Source organism: Panthera tigris, chromosome B3, assembly GCF_018350195.1.
Source record: "Panthera tigris isolate Pti1 chromosome B3, P.tigris_Pti1_mat1.1, whole genome shotgun sequence".
Lineage (NCBI taxonomy): Eukaryota > Metazoa > Chordata > Mammalia > Carnivora > Felidae > Panthera > Panthera tigris.
This window is the reverse complement of record NC_056665.1, coordinates 2457253-2472409: the sequence shown is the minus strand read 5'-3', so window position 1 is coordinate 2472409 and position 15157 is coordinate 2457253. Positions and strand designations below refer to the sequence as shown.

At 52.6% G+C, this 15157-nt stretch overlaps 1 protein-coding gene across 1 annotated transcript in view; it reads left to right on the top strand.

The window, feature by feature from the left end:
- The first annotated feature begins 783 nt into the window (after nucleotides 1–783).
- Nucleotides 784–15157, top strand: part of TMC3 (transmembrane channel like 3) — a 30538-nt gene continuing 16164 nt past the window's right edge. The window contains exons 1-8 of the mRNA XM_042987911.1: nucleotides 784–954; nucleotides 4144–4250; nucleotides 5232–5330; nucleotides 5431–5573; nucleotides 6807–6954; nucleotides 7814–7857; nucleotides 11129–11276; nucleotides 12894–13003. Of these exons, the coding sequence (XP_042843845.1) occupies nucleotides 837–954; nucleotides 4144–4250; nucleotides 5232–5330; nucleotides 5431–5573; nucleotides 6807–6954; nucleotides 7814–7857; nucleotides 11129–11276; nucleotides 12894–13003 (917 nt within the window). The 5' untranslated portion in view covers nucleotides 784–836. The remainder of the gene's footprint in view (nucleotides 955–4143; nucleotides 4251–5231; nucleotides 5331–5430; nucleotides 5574–6806; nucleotides 6955–7813; nucleotides 7858–11128; nucleotides 11277–12893; nucleotides 13004–15157) is intronic.

Below are 15157 nucleotides of genomic sequence, written 5' to 3'. Positions count from 1 at the left end.
AGACCAACAATTACAACGTCTGGTGAAACTCGAACAGATTTGCGTTTCGCGTGTCTGGCCTTGGCAGGCACAACCCGAACGGCACGATCGTGCGTTCAAGCATCAGGACCGTGCGCGGTCTCAGACTTCAGAATCCTGTAATTGCATTTGGAGCCCTTCTTTCCGCGGTGATATCATTTGCTTCCAACACAAGCCCGGATTGTTTGTGTGTTAAAATGGGCAGCCTGCCAACATTGTGAGGGAGCGGCCGGAGTCCCAGCGCGCTGTGCTTTATTCTCCTCAGAGGAAAGAGAGAGAGGAAAAAAAAAAGAGAGAGAGAGAGAGAGAGAGCTTGAACTCTTGGCAGTTGCCTCTTAAACACACAAGACGAATTTGCAGATCTCCCCGCTGGCGGCCTCCGCCAGGAGAGAGGGCAGGAGACCAGCACAGGTGCGGGACGGGAGGCACACGGAGGGCAGGGCTCGTGCTCGGCGTATGTTCTAGACTCTCATCCCCCAAGCGGGGAATTGTGGTCACCGGGGCAGTTTGCTGGCCATGCGGACTCCTGGGCCCCAGCCCCAGAGTGGACATCACTCCTCAAGTGATTTCCACTGTTGTTAGTCCCCAGGGCGGGAACGGTAGGAATAAGGCAGCCTGTGACCCTGGACCATACGCACGTCGATACAGACGCCGCAGCTCAGGTCCCAAGCAGGTGTCGTCACCCCAACAAGAGCGGACAGGGGCTGCTCTGGTCCTAGTGTGGCCTCAAGTCCTATGACGTCATAATCACAGGCGTGTCTGGGAACCTCTCCTCCACCAGGGACCTTAGCGTCACGATGTCCCTGCCATCCTGACAAATGCGAAGCCCGCTAACCCTGCTCCCTCCTTTTCAGCTGTGGCGGAAATTTGCTCGCGGGGCCTGTAACTTCATGGTCACCTTCATCCCCTGGGAAATGAGGATAAAGAAAATCGAGAGTAAGTGTGGGCGCTCGGGGGGTGGGGAGGGGCAGCGGGGAGGCCCTGCCAGTGGCCAGACGACAGCGTGGCCCGAGAAGGGGCTCCGTGTCCTGGTCCTCGCCCTGCGCGTGGTGAGGCGCCGGGCTGGACGCGGGACGGTGGAGACAGAAGGCATCTGTCCGCCGCTTCCCCGGACGACAGCTGTCCCACATTCGCTGCGGCTCACGGGTCGTTCGTGACTCGGACCCGACACAGACCCAGAAGGAGCAGGTGGAAAACTGCACAAGGTTGATGTGAGCGTTTGCCAAACCAAAACTCAGAAATCCGCATTTTCTTAGGGGTGAGTGGCACCATTTAGAAAACATATTCTAAACTCGTTCACACAACACACACCCATAACACAGAGCACACAATGCCAGGAACAAACTCAACAGTGGGTCTGAAATGAAGGAAGCTGTAAAATTGGGCCACCACATGTTTCAAGAGTCTTGTGAGAGGCACAGGTGACTTCATGTTTGGAAGATGTGGACCTTCTTAACGTCACTTCACAGGTTTCCAGAAATTTCGGTAAAAACCTCAATGCAGTTTTTTAATTTTCAGTACTCAACAAGATGATTGTGAAACGTAGGTGGAAGAAAACCACCCAGAAGACGCGTCGAAAAAAAAATTTTTTTTTGACAACGCACATGAGCTTGCGTAACCAAAGGGTTCAAGTACAATGAGGAACACTAGCGCCCTTGACTCTGTAGCACAGCACTGCAGATACACTGGATTCTTACAGAGTTCTGTCAGACCCTCCACTTAAAGTCCCATTAGCTATTAAATATAAAATAGGGAAACCACGAAAGAATTAAGAGAGAGCGTGTGATCTCCGAACGGGTCAGGACAGAAGCCCGTCCAATCCCGAAGGCGAAGAAGGAAATCATCAAGGGAGAGAGGGCTGCATTTGGTCACCTATGAAGGCAACCTGCGTCCTTGAGACAGCAAAGCTGACAGTCAAAGGGAGAAAAGCCCATTTTCGGCATTTCAGTGGAATTGAGCACCGGCACACGCGACGGGCGGGACTGCCCACTGGGAAGGCGTCTCCGGGGGAAAGTTAACATTTGTAGCAAAAACCTTCATGCTGTTTGTGCCCTTCGATAAAACTCCCCCATCCCTTAACGACAGAAGAAACGAGGGCCACGACAAAATCATCGCAGGCGGACGAAGTCGGTGCCCCACCCGGATTTCTCGACTTGGCTGGTCCGGCTTTTCCCGGCAGCTCTGGGTGTGGATGCTGTGACTCACGGCTGCCCCTCCCCACCCCACCCCTCCACCCATCCCCCACTCCAGGTCTCCGGAGCGCCGCCCTGGGCCAACACTGTTCCAGATGCGGGGCACACATCACCTGCCCCAGCCGAGGGCGCAGAGGCCGTGATGGACGAAGTCCAGCTCCTTGTGCCAAGTGGGGCCAACCCACCGTGTTGTGCAATCTGCCTTCCAGGATCCGCCGTGGGATCGGCGGGAGCCAGGCTCCAGCACCGTATCCTTGCTGGGCCCTTTCCCCTGACCTGCCCTGACCCCCACACTCCCTTTCTCCAGAGAGCACTTGCCCAGTGTGCCCCGACCTCGGACAGAAATGGTCTACGGCAGACTTATTCACCCCAGTGAATCCCCCACCAAGTGAAAAGTCAGAAACTTCCGAAATGGCCGGGAGTGGGGCGAGGTTAAGTAAACTACGGAAAATTCAGCTGATGAAGCAATGCAATTTATTTCATGGAAGAATTTTTTTTTGCGTGAGAAAATGCTGATAATAATTAATAACTCAAGATGCATGTTGTAGACAGATGCGAATTTTATACAAAAAATCTATACGTGGAGAATAATAATGAGGGGTCACACGAAAAGCTTGTTAGAAACTCTAATGGTAATTAAAAAAATTTTTTTAACATTTATTTATTATTGGGAGACAGAGAGAGACAGAGCATGAGCCTGGGAGGGGCAGAGAGAGAGAGAGAGAGACACAGAATCTGAAGCAGGCTCCAGGCTCTGAGCTGTCATCACAGAGCCCCGATGCGGGACTCGAACTCACAAACCGCGAGATCATGACCTGAGCCGAAGTCGGATGCTTAATCGACTGAGCCACCCAGGCGCCCCAGAAACTCTAATAGTAATTTTAATTTAGTGTTCTAGAATAGGTAATTTTTTTTTTCTTTGTGATGTTTTGTGTTTTCCTATTTATTGTGACCAACATAAACTAAATTTGAAATACAGATTCAGGGGATTTTTTTTTTAAGTGTGGTACGAATCACACACTCCCTTATCTTCTTAATAGAAATTGGGTTTTGAATACACTTTTTATTTAGAATAAAATATATAGGAAAGTTGTAAGGAGTTTCTATAATTGCTTTACCCAGTTTCCCCTAATGTTAACATCTAGCCGATTGCTATATATCTTGAAATTAAGACAAAAGAATTCTAAGAAAAATCCTGGGAATTCTCAAAACTATAACAAATATATATATATATATATATATATATATATATATATATACCAAATTCTCAAAAGATGCTGATTCTTTTTTTAAAAGAGTTGGTTTTTTTTAATTTTATTTTTATAAGGAGAGCACATGAGCAGGGGAGAGGAACAGAGGGAGAGAGAGAATCCCACGCAGGCTCCCAGTGCAAAGCCAGAGGCAGGACTCGATCTCACCACCCTGGGATTATGACCTGAGTAGAAGTCAAGAGTCAGACCCTCAACCGACTGAGCCACCCAGGCTCCCCTCAAAAGATGCTGATTCTTCTGAACATACATGAAATGTTGTAAATTTGACGAGTATTTGAGAAGTTTTTTGACATAATGAATTTGAAGTATAATGACATAATGAATATGTCATTAGGGAAATTATGAAATTAGGGATTTTTTTTGTGCTTATAACTGGAAATACTAGGGAACATCTTGACCCACGTAAATGACTATTTTGGGGGAACACCCGAGTTGGCCTTCTTGATCTGTGCCCCGATACACAAACAACTACAACACTGCTTACAGAGAACTTTGCACCGTGAGGGTTTTATATTGTTCATCCTGTTTATACTGTTTTGTTTTTTGGTTTTTGGTTTTTGTGTGCGTGTGGGGGTTTTTTGTTTGTTTGTCTTGGGTTTTTTGGGTTTTTTTGGTTTTTTGGTTTTTTCTTTAATCGTTCTTATTATCTTGTCTTTCTTTAGGTCATTTTGGATCTGGTGTTGCCTCCTACTTCATATTCTTGAGATGGTTATTTGGAATTAATATTGTGCTCACAATGATGACAGGTGCTTTTATCGTCATTCCAGAGGTAAGAACTAGTCCAGGAGAGATAAAAATGCCAGTCGTTAAAACCAAGAGATGTCAGAGCAGTTTCATAACACGACTCCCTTCATCATCCTTGTATTCAAGCAAACTTTTTCTGTGGAGGGCCAGCTAGTAAATAGCTCAGGCTTTCCGGGGGCCACGCGGCCCCTGTCACACCCCTTCTGTCTGCCACGCGGTGTGAAAGTGGCCACGGACGGCACATGAACAGTGTGGCTGTGTTCCAGTAGAATTCTATTGTTTTTTAATTTTTTTGATGTTTGCTTATTTTTGAGAGAGCGAGAGTGAGCAGGGGAGGGGCAGAGAGAGAGGGAGACACAGAATCCGAAGCAGGCTCCGGGCTTCGAGCTGTCAGCACAGAACCCTGATGCGGGGCTTGAATCCATGAACCTCAAGATCACGACCTGAGCTGAAGTCGGACGCTCAACCAGCTGAAACACCCAGGCGCCCCCAGTCGAATTCTATTTATGGATACTGAAATTTGACTTTCAGATCGTTCTTAAGCGTCACAATATATCATTCTTCTTTTAATTCTTTTCCAACCATTTAAAAATGCAAAAACGCTTCTTAGCTCTTAGGCTGTTCAAAAAGAGGTGACAGGCCAGATTCGGCATCTGGGCCAGTGTGCAGACGCTGGTAAAATAAAACCCACTTCTCAACTAACCTTTGTCCTCCCAGAGTAAATGGGGTTATTTTCCGTGCCATCAAAGAAACCCGGTGACCTCAAAAACCCATCTGTAGAAGCCCCGTCCAGCCCAGAGACAGAATACCCGGGCGGGCTGATCAAGCAAAGAGAAAATCTGCCCACCCAGGATTACCTCTCCATCAGTGAGAATCAAGCAGAAATCCAGCCCCTAGAGATCTCACACGTGCAACGCCTTCACAGGCCGTGGGGATCGGCCACCCCTTTGCTTCTGGTCCCCTCCCCTCACTGAGGATCCCATAACATCCTGTTCTCTCCCACCAGCTCATTGCGGGCCAGCCCTTCGGAAGCACAGACAGCAAGACGATCCCCAAGGAGAGTGTTATGTCTGCCGGAGACCTGGACACCGTCTGGTCCCTGGGGGTGAGGTGGAGGCTGGGTCGCACTCTCATCTTGAGGGAGGGCTGAACGGGGGCCACAGTTCTGGAGCCCGGAAGTGACACTGAGTGTTCTCTCTTCGCAGGGTTATCTACAGTACTCTGTCCTCTTCTACGGCTATTACGGCAGGGAGAGAAGGATCGGGAGAGCGGGCTACCGGCTGCCCCTGGCGTACTTCCTGGTGGGCATGGCTGTGTTTGCTTACAGCTTCATCATCCTCTTAAAAAAGTATGGCTGCTCAGTTTCTCCAAATACATGCCAAGAGTGATATGTGTGATCTCAAGCTGGTCAATATCATGCAAAGTTAAGGCAGAACTGTACCCACTTTGTAGGTGGGGGGACCAAAGCTAAAGAGAGATGTGCTCATTTTAACCAGCAGCTGTGTGCCAGGTTCCGAGCTGGGTCTGGAGAGACAAGAATCCCATAGACTTGCCAGTTAACGTAATTTCAGGCAATTTAGTAAGTGCGGTGACAGAGGTAGGAACAGGATGGTCTGAGTGACCAGAGCTTGCAGAAAGCCAAACATTCTCCGTCGGCCGCACGTCGGCCTGTGACCGAGCTACGAGTTCGGTAAGGGACAGGCTCGTCCGCGTCATGATGCGGTTGGCACACCCGGTCCATCGCTGAGAGGAGACACAGTGGGAGGAAGACAGTGGGAGGAAGTGGCTGGGGGTGAGGAGTCCCGCACGGTCCCCACCGCGAGACCCACAGCCGCTCACTTCCCCTCCCTGGGCCTCATTACTAAAATGGGCAGGTTGGCTCCCAAGACGGCCAGGTGCCCTGGCAGCCTTCCCACGCCCCGCTTCTGTATTGGGGCCAGACACAGAGGACTGACTGACGGGCTGGGAGTCCAGGGAGAACCTGGCCCCGCCCTGCGTGGCTCACCGGCTGCTTCTGTCAGCCTCGTGGGCACCATCACCATCAAAAAACAAAAGCCTAAGGAGGTGCACAGTGACCCAGGGGCCTCCACTTGGCAAGAAGCTTTCCAGCCTGGCTTCTGGGGGGGGTCCTCAAAACCCCCACCTGGAGGACAGGCCTTTTCCTCGATGTTACGATCTAAGAGACGGATGAGAGCAAACTCAGGAGCAAGGACTGTGGAGAGAGAACAGATAAAAGCTTATCGCCAGAGGCAGTCTGAAGGCACAGGGACTTTGACCTTCAGTCTGAAGGAAGAGGGACGGCGGCTCCTGCCTTCAGAGGCATCTCAAGGGTGTCATGGGCAGGAGGCGCCTGACAGGCTCCCTTCAGTGGGCAGGAAGAAGAAGTCAGCTCAAGGGAGAGTTTGATTTCACAGTCACACTGCCCGGCCCCGGGCACACATGCCTTCAGTGACCTCCCGGCCACCAGAGTGGCCAATGCCATTTGCACAAGAGGGGCGCCGGACGCACCGGTGCCCCCCAGGGGCAGCCGGGGCTCATCCGCCGCCGCCCTCACATGCTCGTCCCGGCTCCCCTCTTGCAGGATGGCCAAGAACTCGCGCACGAGCCTCGCCAGAGCCTCCAATGAAAACTACACGTTCTGCTGGCGGGTGTTCTGTGCCTGGGATTACCTCATCGGAAACCCAGAGGCCGCCGAGAGCAAAACGGCCGCCATCGTAAACAGCATCAGGGTGAGTGGGGCGGCGCAGGGGGGGGCCGAGGGCGGTCAGGGGTCCTCCGACCTCGCCCGCAGCCTTGACCGCGGAGGCCCTGGGCCTCCGCGAGAGTCCGAGTCTTCCTCAGCGAGGGGACCGGCCCCGTGCACCCACAATCCCATGGAATACAGAACGAGGCATTGAAAAACTCTTTATTTCAATTTTCTAAATTTCATCCCCCGAAAATTTCAGTTGGTGCATTGCTGGTAATTTGCATAAGGGATTGCCACCATATTGCAGGTAATTTGTGAGGGAAAAAATACACGCGTGTTGGCGATGTGAGCTTTAGTGGTAGCTCAGGAGAGGAAGCAGTTAGAAGCTCGCAGGGACTCGGGTCTACCGAGCAACCCGACAGCTCAATGCTGCCCCTTTCGGGAAACACCATTAGATCATTTCATTTATTAAATAACATGCTCTGCCCCCTCGTCTCCCCAAGCCCCCATCTGCATTTATTTTAATTTAATTATTTTTTAATGTTTATTCATTTTTGAGAGAGAGAGAGACAGCGTGCAAGCAGGAGAGGGGCAGAGAGAGGGGAGACACAGAATCCGACGCAGGCTCCAGGCTCCGAGCTGCGAGCGCAGAGCCCGATGCGGGGCTCGAACTCATGAACAGCGAGGTCCAGACCTGAGCCAAAGTTGGGCAATTAACCAGCCGAGCCACCCAGGCGCCCCTCCATTTTTATCTACTTATTATTATACAAAGCACTGATGTCAACAACGTCTCACAGATTGGTTCCAGATACTGACTCATCATTTCTTATCATGAAATAATTCTAAAGACTTATGATGAATGGTAACGCTAAGCTTCTAACTGAATGTGTCTTTCCTTAAAGGAGGCCATCCTGGAAGAACAGGAGAAGGAGAAAAGTAAAAACCTGTATGTATGGAGACTCCCCATGCTTCATTCATTGAAATGCTACTTTAATTTGGCACAAAAATGATCCAACTATCTATATCTTATTTTCACACATCGTCAGGTGGCTCTTCTTCGTTTTTAAAAATATTTTTAAGTTTATTTATTTGTTTTGAGACAGAGAGAGAGAGAGAGAGAGAGAGCAGGTGAGGACCAAAGAGAGAAGGGAGAGAGAATCCCAAGCAGGTTCCCTACGGTCAGCATGGAGCCCGATGCAGGGCTCGAACTCACAAACTGCAAGGTCATAGGTTGAGCTGAAACCAAGAATTGGACATTTGACTGACTGAGCAATCCAGACGCCCCTCTTCTTCCTTCTTAAAATCCGTCTTTCTAGTAATGTGACACGTGGGAAGCCTGTAATCTAATCGGTCAGTAGCAGTAGTCAAGAGTGGCTCCTTCCTCCTTAGATCAGGCCATAGGGTGGGAGTTCTTTTACTTAGATGAGGTATTTTTAGCACCAATTTCTAGTTTGCTAAATTAAGCAAAGAGTACTTTATTCTTTTTAATGGTTATTTATTTTTGAGAGAAAGAGAGAGAGAGACAAAGCGCGAGCGGGGGAGGGGCAGAGAGAGAGGGAGACAGAACGGGAAGCGGGCTCCAGGCTCCAAGCTGTCAGCACAGAGCCCGACGCGGGGCCCGAACCCACAAACCGCGAGATCACGACCTGAGCAGAAGTCGGACACCCAACCTACTGCGCCACCCAGGTCCCCGAGCAAAGACTACTTTAGCAACAAATCCCGGAAGTCACAAGACGACCAATTCTTGTCGACAAGCCTTCCAAGGTGATGGCTCAGATCTGAACTTCTCTGGGATTTGAGGGCTGTCTGGGTGAGGTGAGGCCCTTTAGCCAGAGAGTTGACCTGGAAGGGCCAATCCCCCAAGGGACAGTGACCTGTCCTCATGGGACAACTCTCTGACATCCTCCCTGGGTCTTGAGCCCCTGGATTCGTTTCCGTGATGCAGAAAGCCTATCGGAGCCATGCCGTGGACGTGGGGAGGTGCGCAAGCCCACGCAAGCCCCTGAGGAAGCAGGTGGGAAGGATTCCCCACAGGGAGGCAGGGGAGGGGCGCCTACTCTCCCTTCGTCCTTAGCTCCCACGACCCGGGACGGTCCCCTGGCCCTTCCGGGCCTCCACTTCCTCCCCTGTGAAAGGAGAATGGGGCTCCATAGAAGCTACTCAGAGGGCAGAGAGCACCCACCCATCACAGTCACCCCCCGGGCACAAAACATGCCGACCACTTTGGCGCCCACCCCGATTCCCTGAGTTAGAACGTCTGGACGTGGGCCACCACGATCCACATTCTTAGCAGGTGATTTTGCTGTCCCCCCACATTTAAAAACTGCAGCGTCTGGCTGCACGATAACGCATGACCCGTCATGATAAGCAAATACGTCAGCAGCAAGAATAGCCTGTTCCCCAAGTCTCGTCCACAAGCGAATCCTGAATCTTCCCGCGGCTGCCAAAGCCTGGGGAGAATAGGCCCGCGATAGGCCTTCTGGGATATCCAGGATATTATCACAGGACGCGGAAGGATTGGGTAGAGACGGGGGAAATTAACCCTTGACTGGCGACCCCAGCCTGTGCCCGTCACGTGCACTGTTGGGCGCAGTCAGCACGGGGACCGACAGGTTGCCCCCCCACCCACCCAATGACCATAGCGTGGCCTGGGCGCCCTGGTTGGCCCCCACCAAGGACGGCAGCGTGGTCTGGGCACAGGAGAGGTGAGAAAGCACAGGACGCTATGAATGGACCTCACCCTCTCTCAGATCTTCCATCGGCAGTGCTCTGACTCTTCATCTAAAGTTCTGCACAGAAAGACAAGGTGACGTTCATCAGATCATTTGGGGGTGAGCTTCCCCCTTGTACAGACGATGAAGGGCCGCCACTGATGTGGAGGGGGGTGTCGCGACCAGCCCGAGGTCACCCGGAGGGTGGAATTACGCTTTACAGAGAGGCTGGTACACCTCTTCTGTGCCCTTCACGTCCTCCTTGGCCACGCCCCTTCCTCTGGCACCTGCTGCGGGGCAGGGCCGTGGGGGCGCCACAGCTGCGTGCAAAGGGCCCCTCGCACCCCTCACCCCTCACCGGTACCCGCTGCTCAGTGCCCCCCCACGGCCCCTCTGAGGCTGCAGTGTGGGGCACCCACCGAACCCCGGCCAGCGTGCGTGCACGGGAATCTGACAGGCTAGGGCAACGCCGGGGGTTCACTCTCGGGGAGCCACCCTTGACCAGCAGGGAGGAAAGCGATGACAGAGGCTTCCCTACTTCTCGCCGGGCAGACCGTTCTGAGACACAGCCCGCACGCCCCTCAGAAGGCCCTGCCGTTGCCGCGAGCTGTGGCCAAGTCCGTCACGTACCCTGCCCTGACTGCTCTTTTTCCCGTCTCCCCCATAGACCTCCTGGGATCACATCCCGAGTAAAGTACTTGCAAACAGGCCTTTGCCTGATGCTCTGTTTGCAGGGAAACCCAGGCTAAGTCTGGCCCCAAAGTTGGAAGAAGACGCCTTAAAAATAAGCCAGTTGGTTGGGGCGCCTCGGGGGCTCAGTCGGTCGAGCGTCCGACTTCGGCTCAGGTCACGATCTCACGGTTCGTGGGTTCGAGCCCCGCGTCGGGCTCTGTGCTGACGGCTCGGAGCCTGGAGCCTGCTTCGGATTCTGTGTCTTCCTTTCTCTCCCTCTTCCCCTCTCATGCTCGGTCTCTCTCTCTCTGTCTCAAAAACAAACACTAAAAAAAAAATTTTTTTTAATAAAAAGATAAGAAATATATATATATATATATATATATATATATATATATATATAAGCAGTTGGAATCAGTGAGTTTGCCCCCAGAGTTAGAAAGGAAAGAGCAAACCCCTGTTCCATTCCTCGTTCATCATCTAGAAAAGAGCTAGGATGTGTTTATACGCGCTGGGCCCGTTCCAGGAGCTGAGAATACCACGGCGAGGAAGAGTAAACCATTTCAGAGCGTATGTTCTCGAGGGAAAGACAGCTGATCACCTACCGCATGGACCTGTGCACAGGGTCAGATTCGCAAGACTTGTTTCGAGTCCCCCTGAGGGCAGTTGGGTGGGCTTAGAAGTCCTTGTTGATCCCTTAGGAGAGGAGGAGTTTGGGGGTGGGTAGGGGGAGCACCGACGCTTCAGGGCAGAGGGTTCACACGACACGAGGTGGGTCCCGTCGTTCACGCGGCGCCCGGAGCGCAGCCCAGCGCAGCCCGCCTCTCCCCGCAGGGCAGTGACCGTGTGCCTGAGGGTTGTTGCCAACATCCTGGTGCTTCTGTCGCTCGCCGGGAGCATCTACCTCATCTACTTCGTGGTGGACCGGTCCCAGAAGCTGGAGCAGTCGAAGAAGGAGCTGACGCTCTGGGAGAAGAACGAGGTAGTCACCGCCTTCCCCGCACGCGCCCTCCAGGAGAGACGCGAGAGCAGCGCGCCCTCCCCTTCCCGGCTGTTCCTTAGGCAGGTGGGCTGGAAATATCCCCCCGGACAACCTAGTCCCCCTGTCCGAGAGCACCGACTGCACGGGCTCTGAGCCACAGGGGCCACACCAAGACCTGGAGGGATGGTTTGGTTGGTCGCCGTCGGGAACGGTTCCGATTCAACGTCACCTTCCGGCGTTCGTTTCCTTCTTCGCCTTTGGGTGTCGCGGACTGTGGTTTGCTGCTCTCTCGTGGTGGTTCTTCACACACACACGTTTCCAGACACGGACATCCCCCGCAGACTCGCTTTAATGACCAAATCGCAGTCCGTGGCACCTGTCATAGCTGACCACACGCCAGCTCTTAAACACTTAGGTTGTTTCTCTATGTCTTTTTTTTTTTAAACATTTATTTATTTTTGAAAAAGAGAGAGAGAGAGCACAATTAAACGTTTATTTATTTTTGAAAGAGAGAGAGAGAGAGCACAAGCAGAGGAGGGGCACAGAGAGAGGGAGACACAGAATCCGAAGCAGGCTCCAGGCGCTGAGCTGTCAGCACGGAGCCCGACGCGGGGCTCGAACCCACCAACCGTGAGATCATGACCTGAGCGGAAGTCGGCCGCTTAATGGATGGACCGGCCAGGCGCCCCCTCCGTATTTCTAAATTAACAGGGATTTCTAAATCCCAAGCCAGGCTTGTTTGCTAAAAGGTCTCTTCTCTTGGTCGATGTGAATATTCCCATGACGGAAGCGGCCGAGAGAAACGTTACGACCACTCTGCTAATTCTTAGTATCTGTTGTAAGGCCGCTGCCTCCAAAGCCCCGTTGGCTTTTCCCGCCAAGGTCTAAAAGGCAGATGCAGAGACCGTCCCGCCGACTGCTGTTGTAGAAACGAGCGTCATCCTTGGAATTTACGGAGCAAAGTGCGTAGGGGAGAGGCCGTTCTCAGGTTTTCCTCAAGCGACCCTCGTTGTTCAGAACCTGAGACGGCATCAGGTCAGGTTTTCTCAGGCCTCTTATTTCATGCCAGGTAAGTGGGTTACGTGTGTTTGCAGAGAGACCAGGTTTTTAAAGGCATATTCAGATACGGCATCTTTCCTTAGCTCACACCGCCCGGGTACCAGCTAAACGTCCTTCTTTCGTCGTCAGAAAGGCAGACAGACGGGACCCAGGCGTGACCCTCGAGATATTTACTCTACCGTGTGCAGAAAGCGTATCCGATCACCTGTCGGCACCCCCCTTTCCTGTGTGTAATAGTTGGGTCGCCTCCACCCGCCACCCAAGTGACCAGCAGGGCAATTGGGAGACGTGGCGGGACTGCTCACAAATCCCCGGGGGCAAACGTCAGCATCTCGGATTAAAGCCGGCTCCTAAAAGGAGTAAAGCCCGCGACAGGGTGGCAGGGGCCTCTCCGAAACATCGAATCGGCAGGGATCTGGGGGAGGGTTTCCGCGTGGGAGCCGCACAGCCCTCCGGGTGCCCACCGACCACACGGAAGGCCAGGAGGCCAGCGGGAGGCACGCGAGTCCGGGCCGGGGGGGACCGGGGACTCACGGCCGGCTCGCGCTCTCTCGGCAGGTGAGTGTGGTCGTATCCCTGGTCACCATGCTGGCGCCATCAGCCTTCGACCTCATCGCCGCCCTGGAGATGTACCACCCGCGGACCACGCTGCGTTTTCAGCTGGCAAGGTACGGGAGCCCCGTGGGAAATGCCACGCGGGGGGCACCCGTGTGCCCCGCACACGGGGGACCCGCGTCCCTCAAGAGCCCAGCTTGTTCGCTGCCCTTAAAGCTTAGCACAGAACTTCCCCGGGGGTGCCTCTCAAGGAAAGCAGGATGCGCAGGAGAGAAAGGGGGAAGGAGGAGGAAAAGGAGGCCGGGAGAGAGGGGTGGAGAGGGCGGTGCGAGGCTGGTGGCTGGACGCGACGGCTGGGGGTGCTGGAGGCCCGAGGCATGGCAGCTGCTGGGTCTGACGGGGTGTCCTGGGACCGCCCATGGGGACAGGGCACCCACATCCGTTTCTAGTGCTGGCTTCACCCCGTCTCCCTGAAAACTCCACTGCCCCCAGAGGGCGGTCCCCTCGTCCATGCGGTAGACCAGGAGCGGGGACTGTTGGCCGAGCGGGGCCGGGGAGGCGCCACACAGCCCCGCCTCACATCTGCCTCTGCATCGTCTCTTGTGCCGCTCGGTGACATTCTGCAGAACCAGTCGCCCGCCAGCTTCGGGCTAGGTTGCTCTCATTTAGGAGTGGGAAACGTTGTCCCGAAAGACCAGGGCGTGAACGGTTTGGGTCCTGTGGGATAGGTCTCTGTGGCTTCTGCTCAGCCCCGAGGTTGTTACATCAGGACAGTGGCCAGGGGCAATTTGCAAAGGAGCAGGTGGGTGTGGCCGTGTCCCTCACAACTTTACGGACAACAATAGGTGAGGCTAGGATTTGGCCTGAGGGCTGTTTGCCTCTCCCTAAAACCCAACTGTCATCTCAAAGGCAGGAAAACACTACTAGAAAGATCGAGGGGTCTCACTGTGGTTTCGATCTGTATCTCCCTGATGACGAGTGATGCGGAGCATCTTTTCATGGGTCTGTGGGCCGTCTGGATGTCTTCTTTGGAGAAGTGTCTGTTCATGTCTTTTGCCTGTTTCTTCACTGGATTATTTGTTTCTTGGGTGTTGATTTTGGTAAGTCCTTTATAGATTTTGGATACTAACCCTGTGTCCAATATGTTATTTGTAAATATCTTCTCCCATTCCGTCAGTTGCCTTTTAGTTTTGTTGTTTCCTTTGCTGTGGGGAAGCTTTTGTATCTTTTTTTAAAAAATGTTTATTTATTTTGAGAGAGAGGGTACATGTGCGTTAGCAGGGGAGGGGCAGAGAGAGAGGGGAAGAGAGAGAATCCCAAGCAGACTTCTTGCTGTCAGAGCAAAGCCTGATGTGGGGCTCAATCCCACAATCTGTGAGGTCATGACCTGAGCCAAAATCGAGAGTCAGACGCTTAACCGACTGAGCCGCCCAGGCGCCCCAGAAGCCTTTTATTCTGATGACGTCCCACTAGTTCATTTGTGCTCTTATCCCCCTTGCCTCCGGAGATTGTCTAGTAAGAGGTTGCTGCGGCCTGTTTTCTCCTGTAGGATTTTGATGGTGTCCTGTCTCACATTTAGGTCTTTCACCCATTTTGAATTTGTTTTTGTGTATGGTATATATAACAGAATACTACTCAGCGATCAAAAAGGAGGAAATCTTGCCATTTGCAACAACGTGGTTAGAACTAGAGTGTATTACGCTAAGCAAACTAAGTCACTCACATGTGGAATTCGAGAAACATAACAGATGAGCACAGGGGAAGGGAAGAAAAGTAAGATAAAAACAGAGAGGGGGTTAAAAACCGTAAGAGACTCTTAAATACAGAGAACAAACTGAGGGTCACTGGAGAGGGGTGGGGGGGATGGGCTAGATGGGGGATGGGCATTAAGGAGGGCACCTGTTGGGATGAGCGCTGGGTGTTGTATATGTTAGCTAACTGGAATTAAATAAGAAAGAAGGAAAGAAAGAAAGAAAGAAAGAAAGAAAGAAAGAAAAGAAAGAAAGAAAAGGAAAGAAAGAAAGAAAGAAAGAAAGAAAGAAAGAAAAGAAGGAAGGAAAGAAAAAGAAAAAGAAGGAAGGAAGGAAGGAAGGAAGGAAGGAAGGAAGGAAGAAAGAAAATAAAGAAAGAGCCGGCAAGGGGTCTGCAGAAACCTCCCCACCCAGGGTGGCTCGAGATGAGATTCCAAACCGGCCCAAACCCGGTCCTCCTCCTGTGCCCAGCCCCGATCTTGACCTGAGAGAGAGAAGTGTCTGCCTCAGCTCTGT